The 15,391-nt window shown below is 43.6% G+C and overlaps 1 protein-coding gene across 15 annotated transcripts in view; it reads left to right on the top strand.

The window, feature by feature from the left end:
* The window catches only part of LOC139109532 (uncharacterized), a 174,378-nt gene that overhangs the window by 5,048 nt on the left and 153,939 nt on the right, over positions 1–15,391 (top strand). For 6 of the 15 annotated variants that reach the window (XM_070668645.1, XM_070668654.1, XM_070668653.1 and 3 more), the window contains exon 1: positions 7,838–14,018. In XM_070668645.1, the coding sequence (XP_070524746.1) occupies positions 8,471–14,018 (5,548 nt within the window). In that variant the 5' untranslated portion in view covers positions 7,838–8,470. Of the gene's footprint in view, positions 1–56; positions 2,700–7,837; positions 14,019–15,391 lie in introns of those variants that run through there. The other 9 variants (XM_070668650.1, XM_070668651.1, XM_070668648.1 and 6 more) reach the window with 5 other exon arrangements.

Here is a 15,391-nt window from a genome sequence, read left to right as displayed (position 1 = left end):
TTTTAAAGTATAATTAAAAAAAAATTTACGTTGTAATATTTTTTTTATAAGCATGTCACTTCTTTTATTATTTTGCACAGTATACGATTATTTAAGAAATGATAAGATTTTTACCGTAAAATTTTAAAAGGCTAATTATTGTTTATGGCAATTGCCTACTTTATCGACTACTCTCGCTTTTCTCTCTTGCGAAATACCCGTCGTTTATCGACAGTAGGAGCACTTGATATTTTCTGAGTTTAAAGAACAGTGTCACCGGCAAAATCAAATTTAACAAAATTAAATCCGCACACAAATAAAATAGGATAGAAAAAACAAAAATTTATTTTCTTATATAAGTATACGTGGGTTGAGAGATGCCTAAAAAATTTTAGCATTTTTTTATTTTAAAATAATATTGGAGGTAGTTCGAATCTGGTTCAAATATTTGTACAGAATTTGCTTGTAAAATTAACTAGATCAGCATCCAGTTAAAAAAATTTTTTTTATTTGAACGACAGATAGGTATTAGATTAGATGATAAATCTTAACGTTGTAGGATAATATGACGCGTGGGTGTTGATTGAAGCAAATATTTATCAATATTATATGATTGCACACGAAGACGATAGCATTATACATAATTCAAATCTTCGTGACCTCGATATTTCGCTATTGAATTTTTTCGTACAGTTAAAGTAACATGCCGGCGTTCCGGTATCGAAACCTGGCTGCATACTCGACATTTCTTGCGCAAGCAGTCGTTTACCTTGTAACTCGAGTGCACTGTGTATGTAGGATCGATAAATTATTATCGCACGACCAACGTTTTGTTCGACCGAAAAAAAGAAGACCGAAAGGCAAGAAAAAAATAGAGAAACGGAATAAATATCCTGAAATGGATTTAAAAATCTTAGAGAATCGCGGAGATTCGATTCAATATGGGAGGGAAACGAAAATCCGAAGACGCGAAAATCGAACAACGAAAGACTTAGTCGAACGATTGATGTACGCTTGATTGAAATCGGAATAAAAAAGGAATTCATCTTGCGATCGAAGAAGGTCTCGAGAGATTGGAAGGCCATCTTTATCTTGCAGAAAACTTTAAGTCACAAGTCTTTCTTTCGCTTTACGGATTGAGACTATCCCATGTATTTGAAGAACACACGTTGTATCGCGACCGTTTCTATTTGCAATGCGATAAAAAGGATGATAGACACGAAAGGCTTTCATTATGAGACGTGTAACGAGTTTTCAGCTTTTTATATTTTTTATCGTTTCTTCGATAGGTTTTTAATAAATTATAGCGCATTAAAAATAATGTTTGTAGAGCAGGTACAATTTTCCAAACTGATCCTTTTCTCGCCCTTGAATATAATTTTCGGAAGATGGGAATAATCGCGATTATAGAGAATAGTCGTTCATAAATCAGAGATAAATCATACCGTTCTATAGAATCATAATAATACGTGCTGGCGATAACTACCTTCGCGGTAATTCTCAGTTCACACGCAAGGTGCTTTAATTAAAATTCCATTTGCTTGTTCAGTTTAATAGTAAGGTTTCATTGCCCAGGTGTTCCTAGGTATCTGATCGTTTTAAGTGAAACAAGTATAGTTAATTCCATATGACAATTTAGTTTCAACACCGGTCAGACATTACGAGTCGTATTACATCTCATACTAAAAATCATATAAATTAAAAAATACGTCACAATGCAAAAAAATATCACAAAATTTATCGCGAATATTAGAACAATCGTATGATTATAATACGAAATTATTTTTACTACAAGGAAATTAAATCAATGATGTAATTTTTTTTTTCTTTTTTCGCGAACTATAATACTCGCTAGAATTTACGTGTGCATTGATTCTCTATCTCCAATCAAGAACCGGCGCTTTTATCGATGACTGAGAATCACTGCAGTTTCCCACCGATACCTTGATGTGTCATTGACAAATACATATGTACCTGTAACTTGCGTGTTATCAGCGTTTAACACGCAGCTCGCTCACAATCGAGTCTTCGCTCGCGTGAGAGGAGAGCTCTCGCGGAGGCGCTCCGTCTCTTTGCTCTCGCCAGTTTACGGCCAGTACTCTCGTCCATTCTCTCTCTCTTTCCTCATTATTCCCTACTCCGGTCTCGCTCTTTCTCGCGTTCGTAGTCCCCCCCTAATATTCTCTCTTTCTCGTACTCCACGTACATTATACGAACAACTCGTCGTCAGTCAGTACAGAGACATCGTTGCCGGCGTCTCGTCCGTCTCACTCCCTCCTTCTCTTCTATTTCTTTCCCTTTTCTCTCTTTCTCTTCCCCCGTCCCTTCAATTTCCACCCGCTCTTTAAATTCGTTTAGTTTCTCTTCCCTCGTTAACCATGCCGTGTTATCGTTCTCCCCGGATCTGGCGCTTGTTTTAAAGTTTTATTTAAACGTTCTTATCCGCGCGCGTCCACCGCTCGATTTAAAAATCCCTTTACTCGTACTGGCGCGCGTGGAAGAAAATGCCGCGAAAAATCGCGCTACATTTGTTAACGGTGCGCGAAAGTGGCAGTGACAGTGTGCTCGTGTCCGAGGTGTGCCAACGATAAGAGCCTTTCCCCTCTACATTTGTGACGATAAGGTGTTTAATCCGTCGCGTATCACGTTAACCGGCGGTACCGTTCTCGGTTTCTTCCGCGCGTGTGGCGCGTACTCGGCAAACGCACTTGGAGAAGCATGTAAGCAACTCGACAGTCTATTCCCTTTACCGGCAATCGCGTTCACAATAAGCTCCAACAATACATTTCATCGCGCAAAAGTCACGCGAGAAGTCCTTTATTCTCTTATTCTCCGTTCCGCGTTACGTCGCGGCGCGATTTGATTTTCAAATAAATCCCAAGACGGCAGGCGCGACGGAACATAAATGTGTAAATATCATTACCTTCGTCGTAATCCTTTCGCCGTGACGCCTTTAGCGATATACGCATGAGCTACTGCAGCAAACAGCAGTCGGGTCGCAGACAGACAAAGAGTTTGCATTTTGCTTGTAAATCACGATTGTGTGTAAGTCCCGTCTTTTATCTCGCTCCTGCCACGTGCATTCATACCGGAGTACATCGATAAGAATGTCACGGTAATAATGTCGCGGCGGTAATGCTCGGTGGAAATATATGCGAGTGAAAACGTTGACGACTCGGGGATTGTCGCGCTAAACAATTAATTAAAAAAATTCAAGGCGATCGCAGGTCGGCGTGACGCCACCGCGACGACGACGATTAAATTTAGGAATGATCAATGTAATCGCGAATGACGCCGCTTACGACGGCGAGAGTCGTTCATTATCATATTAGAGAGAATTGTGGCGGCGCTCGTTAATCCGTTAAACGTTCACATTGACATCCACCGTGCGATCAGAACCAGAGCATTCGTACGATCAATCTGGCCCTTTTTTTTTTATCTCCGCCGCCGTAGATTTAGTCGTCAACACGTAGCATTCGATTGCGAGCGCGATTTTTTTTTCTGGGTTAATTAGTTCCAGCTTTTTTGATATTACTTGCGATAGTATTAAATAATCAATTGTTATTTTTTTTATGTATAATACAGAATATAATTTTATAAAAATATAAAACCCTACGTAACACCGAACTAAATAGATAATCGCGAAGCTAAGTAATCGACTTCCTTATCATTTGTTATTGATTAACCGGGCTGACTCAAAATTATTACAGAGATTGATTCGACTTATCTTAATCTAAGTAATTGCTTCTAGAAATATTGCCGCGATCGTATAATATTTTCGATAGCGGTTATTCATATTTATAGAATACAATTTATATTCATAGCACCGCGCGACATAGTTGAATTTATCGTCGCAGAAACTTGGAGGTTGTCTATCCGTTCAAAGGTACCGGCGTGCTCTCGATGGTTATCTCAAAGCAACCACTCTTCATGTGAGCGCATTGCATACTCGCGCACATTTGCGCTCGTTACATATTATCTCCATGCGAGTCAAGACATACGATATATCGTTGAAATGGTGAGAAAAGAAAAAAGAAAAAAAAAGGAACCGGAAAAAGGATATGAAATTTCCGCGAACTCTTTGGCGCGCTGAGAATTATTAAACGCCATATAGAAAACGCACGCCGCAGTCATTATCGGGATGTATTTAACGCGGAAAGAAGCAAACCGGTTTGCGATGCGCCTTTTTATCGTCGCGAACCCATACGTCGTCGGTACCAATATTTTATACACGTTTCCGTCGGGGATTGAACGAACAATTAATATATAATTAGATCCGTATATTTCGTTTTGTTTGTGTGAAACGTGCCAACACGCGTCTGCGATGTGAAATCGCGCGCTATCAGATAGCCACGCTCCGCACATTCGTTCTTGCAAATACGGCTGCAGGATTGTGGTTCACATAAATACAGCTACGAACAATACGCGGCTCGCGGATGTATAGGCTGACGTAGAAAAATCTTGGCACAGAGGCAAAAAGGCTCCGTATCGTTTTGTTATTTTAGTTAAAACAGTACATTTTTTCGATCCGGGCAAATACGCGTGACGACTTTTTTTTTCTCCAGTTAAGATTCAACTGTGATATTACATTTATTTCTACTTTAATTCTTTAAAGTCAAATTTAAAAAGATATTTATTGGATGTGCATATTATTTTTTTAATGTAAAAATAAATAATACTTTTTTTTTAAATTTAATATTTAATATTAATCAAACAATTTAAATTTGAGAATTAAACAAGTAGTCTGTTTTGACAGTTTTGAAAAGGTTAATTCGCGTATTGAATTAATTGCGTTGATTAAGCGAATAGGTGTCAGGCGCAGGAGAATTTATACTTTTGAGTGACAAAGAAATACGAGGGAGGTCAAACGCTATCTTTTCTGAAATCTGACAAGTATCTTTTTTTTTCTTTTTTTTTTCTTTATGTATATCTGCACATTTAGACGCTATCTCGTCGAGTTAGTGCATTCCGCCATCGTGTGCAAGCTGCAAACTCTGATTTTTCCGGTCGAGAGACCGGATCGTACTTCAGACACGTGCAAACTAACTTATGACCTTTGCATTATCCATCGTTTTGCCGATTTAATCTAATCGCGTGAGAAGGGAATCGCTATTGTGCTGTAGGTATATCGGCGCGAAACGGAGCAGCCAATAACGGGGAATTGGCTCTTAACCCAAAAACACCAATTTTAGTGGAACGTGAAATGTACGCGAAGAAAATTGCAAAATAAATTAAAAAAAAATTTCTAAACATTTCGAAGGATAAACATCTCGATTTACGAGGACAGGATTAATTTTTGTAATGCTTCTCTACATTGGTAAAGTCTCAAAACAAAAGAGAGTTTTAATAAAATACGTAAGAATACTTCAAAAATGGGATTTTCTCTCGAACAATAGAAATTATTTTTATTTCTTCCTTGCTGCGTTTATTTGCAACATATTTTTGTACGGAACTGTTTTTAATGTCCTGAATAAATTAGAGGTATCGAACAAATTCCTCTGTTGGATTTCTTCGCACGTGCGCAAGAAACATATCCCTCGCATACTTATGTCAGTATTTAACAGTAATCATGTTGGTTAAAATATCTTGGGTGGGATGACTTCAAATATACACACGTGTATTGAGTGCGCGTTCGGTAAATCGGTGGTCGGCAGGCTCCAAAGGGCCATTTCCGAATCGCCCACTTGGGATGCTATCTAATGACGATAATTAGGTAACGAGTCCCGCGGTAATTAAGCGAGAGTGCCGATGCGCCGGTTGAACAATGCGCGTCTGTCAATTACCGGCTTTGTTCTTAGGTTCCGTTTATTTCTGTATCCCGAGCCGCCGGTCGACTTGTCACGTCTCGCGAGCTCGCCGCTCAAGTTCTCCATGTAGTTGATGATCACGAAACGTGGATAAAAGACGACGGCGTTTCCGCGTTATTACCGCGTTACTTTCGCATACACTCTACTCGCAGCCGTTACTGCTAATCTACGTCTTCGGCTTTTATTATTTTTTTTTTTCTTTGCATCCGTCGTACAGTCATTATACCGCAAAGCTAGTTACGTCGGCAGATATAAATTAATCCTTAAGAAGGCATCGCGTGTAATTGCGGACATCCCGAAGTTCCTTGAACTCTTTCCGTAAACACTTCCACTTATCCTTGATTTAATTGCATTTCAGACCCTCGGCGAAATTATATGAACATACATATGTTTCGTGGTAATATCAGATGAAATCGAGTTTGCGAACGCATTTGCTCGAAACAAGTTCGAGTTGTCGTAATACCGTTGTTTTGTTATCGATGCTTGTGTTTCATGTTATGTCGTTATTACACATCGTTATGTTTCCTTCTGTTTTTTATTTAGAAAAAAAAAAAAAGAACACATGTATAATGCTATTTTTAAAATATTGCGTCGTGTTTGATAAAAAAAAGAAAAAAAAAATAACTTGGGGAAACCATCCACGCGAACGTATTTTTGCAATCGCATCGTAATTATGCACGCGCTGCTCCGAACAGCTATTTACGTAATCGACGGCGACGCTAATCAGACATTTTGCGAAACGATCGTGCCGTAAATTAATACAGCTGTATATTCGTTTCATGCGAATATTACGTTTCTTTCGCTTTCCTCTCGCTCTTCGCTCTGTCGTTGTCCACGCGTTCGCGAATAGCGAGCAACCTGGCCAGTTGATTGTTGAAACGCCTTCCGGGAAACGTCGATGTGACGCGCCGTTGTACAGCTAACAATGTTAAGCTTTATTTGCGCGCGGTCTCGAACCGGAACGTGCCGGTGAACGGTGCACTCACTCGGAATGTCACGTGTTGAATCGGAATTAGATGCACTCGAAGGTGCGCCGTGATAAACGCTAACTTGCTTTTTCTTCAGCTAAACTTCCTTTCCATCTTTATTCGCTCTTTTATCTCCACCCCGGGCGCGAAGTTTCATTTTAAAGCGTAAGACCGAATTATTAGACCGGAACGAACGCCAAGAGGATCATGTTATTAATCTCGATTAATAGACCCCTTGGTTTAATACGACAGTTCATGAAGTCTGATAGACATCCGCGGCTGATAATCGCGCGAGAAGGTACTCGGCGTTCAATTGCTCCGATTTATGCGCGATATTGAACGCATTGACGCCGGATTAATAACGAGCGTCTCGCTTCTTTGGCGAACGGCGGTGTAACGAGCTCGTGGCAAAAAGTAGTTCATTTTGGATATTGCCCCGTAGTTTCTGGGTTAACGCGCCATTAAATGAATATTACGTAGCATACTGCAGACTCCGCGGGCGGCCGGAGTTATTACAATCGCGAAATTAGGCAGGGGAATTCAGTGCGTGCCTGTCCCATCGATCTTTTCGCCTCTTCCCTCCTGCGTGATAAAGAAGAAGAAAAAAAAAAGGGAACAAAGTATTCCGTCACGCAATTCTTTGCCGAGTGGATGTTTTTCTATCTCTTTCTTCGTATTTATTGTATAATATGTTTATCTGTCTTACGTATAGGCAAGTTTTATCTTGCTTTTTTCCCCTTCAATTCATTCATCTCTGTCATTACTTTTCACGTGAGAACTTGGTCTTTCTTCTGCTAAAATCTTTTTTTTTTATACCTATTATTTAACAATGTGTCTTATAAAATTTATAAAACAACTCTGATTCCATACTTGAATTGATAACGTTCTCGGAAAGCATCTGCCCTACGAGCATGAACGAACGAACTTCTATTTCTGTTTCTTTCCCTTTCGACGCGTGTATCCTTGATGCTTACGTCACCGCGAAGGGAGTAGAGGGGAAGGGAATACGGGCGGAAGTGAACACAACGGTATCACGGAAGGGGGGACGAGGGGGGGGAAAAAAGGGACTCGGTGTGCCGTACGCGGTTGTAGATTCTCGTTTTAGACGCTTTGTAAGTTTCCCGAACGAATTCGTTACGGTCGTTGCACTTGCGACTACGCGCCGCCACGATTCCTTTCGACGTACGGAGAGGAAGGGAGACGTTGACCGCGCGAACGGAGGCTACGGACCGAAGAGATTTTCCGCTTCGATGTTTAGAGTATACGCGTATTTAGACTGCGCCAAGCCCGAGGGCTTGCGCACGACTCCAGGAGCGCCGGCACGTGCTGGCGAACGTACACACGGGGCGGCTGGCGCGCACATGGCCGCGTACCGTGGCCGTGCACCACGTACTTGACCGGGTCAAACATCGACGCGGCAGCCCGCAGTCGTGACAGACTAATGGGAAAATTTCAAACGACCACGCAGGCACTTATCTAGTTATCTCGAGTCCTCCCGTAACCCCCTCGACGCCTGCATCTCTACCTACATCGGCGTCTGCAATCGTATATCGAATATGAAATCACGACGAGATGTCCCGCTCGTATTCGACGTATTTTTTTTTTTTTTTTTTATTACTTTGCAAAGCACCCGCTTCACTTTCCGACGTGCCAAGAGGATCACGATGGAATTCTTTTAGGCGTCCTTAAAAGAAGAACGGCGCGCAATAAATCAGCATGGAATCGAAGAAAGAAGTCTTCGGTAGCGACATTTCGGAAACGGATGTGCGGTGTAATCGCGGCTTATTAAAGGATAACGAAACTGAAACGAAAGAAAACGCGCGTGTTCTGTCGGACGATAAAGTTACCGTAGAAAAGATCGTTCTCGAATCTTCGAACGGCTCGCGAGAAATATCGCCGACGAAAAATGAGACTTCAAGAAAACTGTCTCAGAGTTCGGAGACGAGATCGAACGCTGTTAAATGTTTGAAAGATAAGCGGCAAAAATCGGCAAGTAACGGTAGATTTCGAGTCTCGACACGGGAAGACGCATTCACGTCGAAATCAAAGGATATTAGTTGTAAGCCCGTCGCGTCGGGCGGTCAATCGAAACTTCCTGTTCCGAGGAGCCGGAAGAGCAACGGTATTAGTAGCGACGAGACTAGGATCGGACCGATTAGGTTTGCTAGAAGTTCATTGATCGGTGGCTCCGCTGTTGAGAATTCGAATTCGACGAACGCGATTGTCAAGAAAGCCACGGTATCATCAAAGATCCCGGAGAAATCTATAACTAAAAATGAACAGAAATCATCTTTAATAGCGACCTCGGTCTCTCTCGCGAAAGAAGAATTTTCAGAAGATTTATTGTCGAAAAGGGAAAAAGTTGTTGACGAGATAGTGACTGAGGTTAAGCAAGAGCAACCTGAAGAAGAACTTTTCGGAACGGAAGACGTTACTGGCGATAAAAAAGGCGACGGCAGTATAAGCCCCGAAATCGATAAACACGATGAGACGTTTGAGGTTGTGAATGTGAACTGCGAACGTGAATTAGATGAGACTGAAAAGCAGGAGGACGTTGAAAGTTGCGAAGGAGAAGCGAGAGTTGACAGAGACGTCCGGAATCGTTTGGAGAGGAGTCAGGCAACTATCGACGATCTTCAAAAGAATCTGAGCACAAAGATTCACGCTAGTACCGCGCGAAGCTACAAAGAGAAATTGTTGGGTCTTCAAGCGAATTATGCTTTGAAGCCGCCGGTTATTACGGACTCAAACTGCAGCGAGATATTAAGTTCCGGATTCGATAAGGATTTCCTTGAGAGGCACAATCTGGATAAGCGGCTGAAAATCGAAGAGAAGAGGCTACTGGAAACCGATCTCGATTATACGTCCGATAACGACAGAGGTAGCGAGATCGACGAGCGATCGTCGAAAAAAATCGACGTTAAACGCAAATACAGCGAGAAAGTAACGGAGGTGGAAAAAAGGTGGTCCGGGGAATTTTTAGATAATCGTTTACGCCGAAACTCATCGGAATCTTCGAAATCGTCTTACGTTGAAGAATTCGGCAGCGTGTCCTCGCGCGAAAGTATCGTCGAAGATCGTGACACCCGGTTGTTTTTCGACCGGAAGCATCCGGAAGCAAAATTCACGGAGAGGCAAACGTCGATCGACGAATCGAAGAGACGAACCTCGGAGGAGATTCTTGAAAACAGTACCGTGAGCACTGTCGATTCCGATTCGTGTCTAGAAGACAGGATTAAAGCCGTTGATGAAGATATCGCCGATGTAGTGAATGGAGAAGTACAGACGGATGATAATGACGATACCGATGGATTTGATCGAATTTTTCGTGACGAAGATGAAAATTACGCTCGGAATAAAGAAGTAGAAAGAAGTAACACCATTCTCACGAAAGCGATAGTTCACGAGGATCTGAGCTCAAGAGAAGAAAATATTGTAAAGAACGCGATTAACGTTGATAACGATTCAAACTCGAACGAAAGAAAAAATAATTGTAAAAAGAATATCGACCACGCAAGAAGCGAGTTACTTCCTGCCGATGAGAAGAATCTTATAATTGAAAATAAGAACGATAAAACGTCGAGTTCTTTTACAGTGGTTAATTCGAAGGAATCTATTGATCCGACGACTTTTGTTGCTCGAAATTATAATAACAGCGACGGTTACGCGAATCTTATAAAAGAATTCACGATGGAAGCGGGATCGTCCAAAGTAAAGAAGGAAGAAAAACAAAAAAAGAAGCTCGGCTTTCGGCGCCTGTTACCGGCTATCTTCTCCCCGAAGGATTCTCGAAAGGATTACAAAAAAAAGGAGCAGAAGGAACGAAGGAGGTACGACGAGCGACACTTCGCTCGTTATCAGCAAAATGGAAATTATACGAGGTCGCCGGACACGATGAATTTGAACGAGGATATCAAGAGAAATGTCAAGTTAGACAACAGTTTGAACGGCTCGATCATTGACGAGAGATTAGATGAAATCAAGCGCGAATTGTTTCCCGAGCAGGGCCCGATTACTAGTACACCCGATCATTTCCTGCAGACAGACGACACGCGGCTTCTTCGCGAGAGATCCAGAGGTCAAAGATCGTACACCGCTAACTCCAGTCTGAGCTCGATTGCGCCTGACGAGAAATGGCTGGAACGAAGCGGGCATTTCGGTATCTCGCCCGATATGAGAAAATACGAACAGAGACAAAGACGGGAAGAGCACGACAGTCGGCGATACGGCCATCTGGAGCGCAAGCACAGTTTGCAGGAGTCGAACCACGGCGCGCGTACTTACATCTTTCAAAGAAATCATGGCGCTTCCGGTCGGATCTCGGCGCCGCCCGGAGAACGATATTTGCGATCGCGAGCCATTCATCCCGTTGACAGGCCGTTACCCGAAATTCCGCAGTCGCGACTCGAGCTGGCGAATTACGAAAATTATCAGGACGGAGTTAATCAACTGTGCGACAGCCTTGGCGGCTTCGACGTTGCCGACAACGTGGATTATCGCAATCAATCCGGTCTTTATCAGAATGATAGAAGCCTCGAGACAAGTATAATTCACAGTCCGCCGCAGTCGGTTTCTGCGCAAGTTAAAATCACTCGACAGCCGATCGTGAATCAAAATCAGAAAGCGCCGTTGATTGGAAGAAGCTCCAAGTACCCGTCGCCCGGATCAAGCCAAAAATCCGGCGATTATGCCGACTCGAGTTGTACACCGAATTCAAGTCAGAAAAGCGAATTTTCGCCTACGAGTTCGAAGAGCGGCGAGTATTACTTAAACTCGCCCCGTAGCAGTGCTCGAACTTCGCCTGCTGACCGACCGCTCTTTGAAGATGCGCGTGATAGAATTTACGAAAATGAAGGTCAAACCACGACTTCTCAATCGTCCGGTAACTACATCGACGAGCACGTCTACGACGAAACCCCGTCGTCGCCGTGTCGCGAGAAACATTTTGCAAGCACGGAGAGCTCAGATTCCGTAACGAAGAAATCACCGGAGAGGAAAGATAATTTAATTTTCGAACAAAAATGTTCGCCGAGTCAACAGTCACCTTCGAAGAATTGTTCCTTTCAATGTTGCGAGAGCAATGAGAGCGTCGAATCGAAATGCGAAATTGAAAACTCGCGCGAAGATTGTTTAAAAAATTATGATAACGGCGACACGAATTTAAAGAATGACTCATTAGCGTGCAGTCAGGCCGACAGATCATCCGTTCAAAGCGTTTCACCGTCGAAATCCGGCACGACAGTAGCGATGTCACCATCGGCAGGATCACGAGGTAGAAAATCGCATCCTGATGATCAGATCTTAATAGCTTCGCCCAAGCGAGAAGTCATCTGCCAGTCACGAGTTTCTCGGCCGTTGAACGAGGCCAGACTCTGTGACGCGGAGTCGCCCGTTCCTATAGCGGATTCGCGCGACGGTATCTCTGGCATCGTTCCAATCGAAGCGCGAAATCAGTACGCCGGTCAGAACTCTTCCATCACGGGAATCGAAAGATCTATAGGACAAATGAGTGCAATGTCCTGCGGCTTCCCGAAAAATATATCGCGTCCTGAGCCGATTTACGGACATCGCGGACAAGCGAGCCCGTCTCGCAGTAACGCGCTAAGTTTAGAAATGCGAGAATTCGAACACGAGAACGATCAGTTGCCGCCACCCGATCCGTACGGTTCGAACAAGCCGTGCCGCGATGCCGACGAGAGAGCGGCTCGGGTTCAAGGTCGGAATTCGACGTCGCAGAGTCCACAGTCGTGCGCCACGGAGACGAAGCGAGTACTTAATGAATCGGGGAAAAGAGTAGCGCGATCTCCGATACGTGAATCGCCGACCACAGTTCAAGATATTTGTCAGCAACGGCGATACGATGCCGTTCAGCAACAGCGAGCATCGTTCGTGACGGCGGCGATGCTGGAGGGTCGGCAGTCGTCACCGACCGCGAGTCAGGATAAGATGTACGTAAGCGCGAGTTCGCTTCAGCGCGAGCCGATTTACGAGCAACGCCGACAGTATCAATCGCAGCAGCGCCCACGACAGGATCAAGAGTCGTACGTGCAACGAGTTGCCAACACGTTGTCGTGCAGTCAACAAGGTCATTCGACTTGCGGACTGTTATCGCCCTCGAAACGAGAGACGAGGCAGCGCTTGGAAGCATTTTATTGGCAGCAAAAAGCACTTGAGGCACATCGGAAGTCGGTCGTTTCGTCAGTGAATTCCGCTCCGAGACAGATCGCGCCGAAGATCGATCTGCCTGAAATGAGAGAGGCAGTGTACTGGCAGCAGTTGAAGAAATTGAACGAGGAGCAGCAACGACGAATCTACGAGCAAAATATGATGGAAGACGGGCTGTGCGAAACGTTTCACAAAACGAGAACTGGAAGTCCCATGATGTCGACTGCGTTGCCGAATCAAGCGTTTAATTCTAACATGATGCCGCTCGGTTCAGTCGTTCACGGAGACGGAGCTTATTGGGCGACCGTGCAGCAACGTTTCAAGACGAGTCCGACCGGAAAGCCGCCGTTAATGCAAGCGCAAAAGGGGCAGAATCAACCGGTATTGATAGTCAGGCCGCAGCAGGCGCTACGGGATCGTCAGGAGATGTCAATAAAATCCATGAACTTGCGCGATCCCGCGGGATACGACGGCCAGAGATCGAAGAGCGCTTCTCCGCATTTCCATAGAGGCGACGTTGAGCGTTCCAGCCTTCACGCGACGTACAGAAAATCTGTCGATAGAAGAACCAGTGCGGCATCTCCTGCGAGGAGGCCGGAAATTGGTGGAATTTACGAAGAAGACGGAAACGATAGCGAGGGCAAGCCTCGACCACATCCTATATTTAAACGAGGAAGTCTGATAGGAGGAGAGTCGGTGGAGTACGGAAGCACGGGCCCCAAGAGAGTCAGTTTCTCTAATCAACCGAATGCCGGGCCAGAGTTAGCTACTGGCAATTGGCCGACCAAACGTGGTACGGCACCTGAGCCACCCACCAGGCGACATAGAAGCGAGGACAGCACCTCGGACACCGACTCAGTGTTTTTGCATCACGACGGAACTCAGGACGCTTTATTTGTCACTCGTAACGCAAATCCGTCTCCGAAATGTCGCTCGGACGGCAGTTGCTCGGAGCAGGAGTACGACGCTAACAAGCCTCTCCCTCCTTTGCCGAAGGACTCTTTGATAATCTCCCGCCGTGGAACCAGTGCCAGAAATTACGTCTGCAATGACGCCCGATGGAGCAACGAGGAGCAACGTAGCTGTCGGCAGAAGCGCGGTGAGTCTCGATTTATTTTATTTCTCCGAAAGGTTATTATAAAGAGTATTTTTTTCGGCGAGATATAAGTAAAATTAAATTAAAAAAAAAAAAAATCTAACGTGCGATATTAATATTAAATAAATTACAATAAAAAAAAATCTAACGCGCGATATTAATATTAGATAAATTACAATTTAAAAAAAAATCTAACAGGCGATATTAATAAATTACAAATAAAAAAAAGAAAATTTTTAATATCTCCCTTATTGCGTGAATTCAATCGGGGGAATTATCGAGATGAAAGAAAGATTTTGCATTTATCGTTCCGCTGAATCGGCGGGAAGTCACGAGAATAAGCTTACTTTTTCATTAAATAATACCGGGGCGAGGGTGAGCTCTTTACAGCTCGTAATTCGGTCTAGACGATATGCAGGAACCGCATGACACGACTGCGTATGACCGTGCATTTGAATGAGCCTCTTAAGACACAGAGACGTGTGCATTGCTCTAGGGCACGTTCGCACGAACGAGGGGGTGCGAGAGAAACATCGTTCCCTTCGCTGTACTTATTCGGATTCGCAGGCGGTTGAGCATTAAGACGCGCAGGTCTTATGTGGATTTACAATTTTCTACGGGACTATCGCGAGGTGTTTGTTTCGCCTATGGAAGCGCAAAATGCGCTTTTAGTTTTGATTTTAATCTCACAATTACTTCGTTTACCCCTCGCTTATTCGCCTGTTTAGACGATCTCTCGCTAAGTCGTTTGAAGCCGTGCAAGCAGCGCGTGGTAAACCAAAGATAACATTATCGGCTCCGGCTGAATTTTAAGATTAACCGCGACGCGCTTGCCTCGTCACTTGAAACGACGTGATCCTTCGTGACTACGCAAATGCGCTTTTGGTCTCTAACACTTCCTTTATTCCATGAAGGTTGATTACGTTGCTCCTCAAAGGCCGTATTTTAATGTGTCCGACGCTATAACGTACCTTTCCGTTTCTCGTTTAAAGCTCGCTTAATATATTTATTTTCGTTTGAGAATCTCGGTAACAATTAATTAAATATTACTCAAAGAATTTATCGAGTATAATCGTCTTGATCTTTAATTAAATTATATTATTTAAAAAAAAAGAAGGGGGAAAAAAAACGAAACAATAATAATTATTTAATTTAATTAAGTATAAAAGCACTATTAGGTGTAATTGGATTACTAAACGAGAATCACGCCTTCAAGCGGTAGATCTTTCCGTACGGCGAACAGAGCAATTAATCGCTCGTTTAGACTGCAGTAAATAGGGTCACTGACATTGCATCGCGGTAAATTGTCTGACCGATGCGTAAGACGTCGCCTCATCGACCAATGCACTTTTGTACTCCCACGCTCTTCCGGTCGT

This window comes from Cardiocondyla obscurior, linkage group LG18, assembly GCF_019399895.1.
Source record: "Cardiocondyla obscurior isolate alpha-2009 linkage group LG18, Cobs3.1, whole genome shotgun sequence".
Classification (NCBI taxonomy): Eukaryota; Metazoa; Arthropoda; class Insecta; order Hymenoptera; family Formicidae; genus Cardiocondyla; species Cardiocondyla obscurior.
The sequence above is the reverse complement of the archived record's forward strand: the minus strand, read 5'-3'. Positions and strand labels throughout refer to the sequence as shown.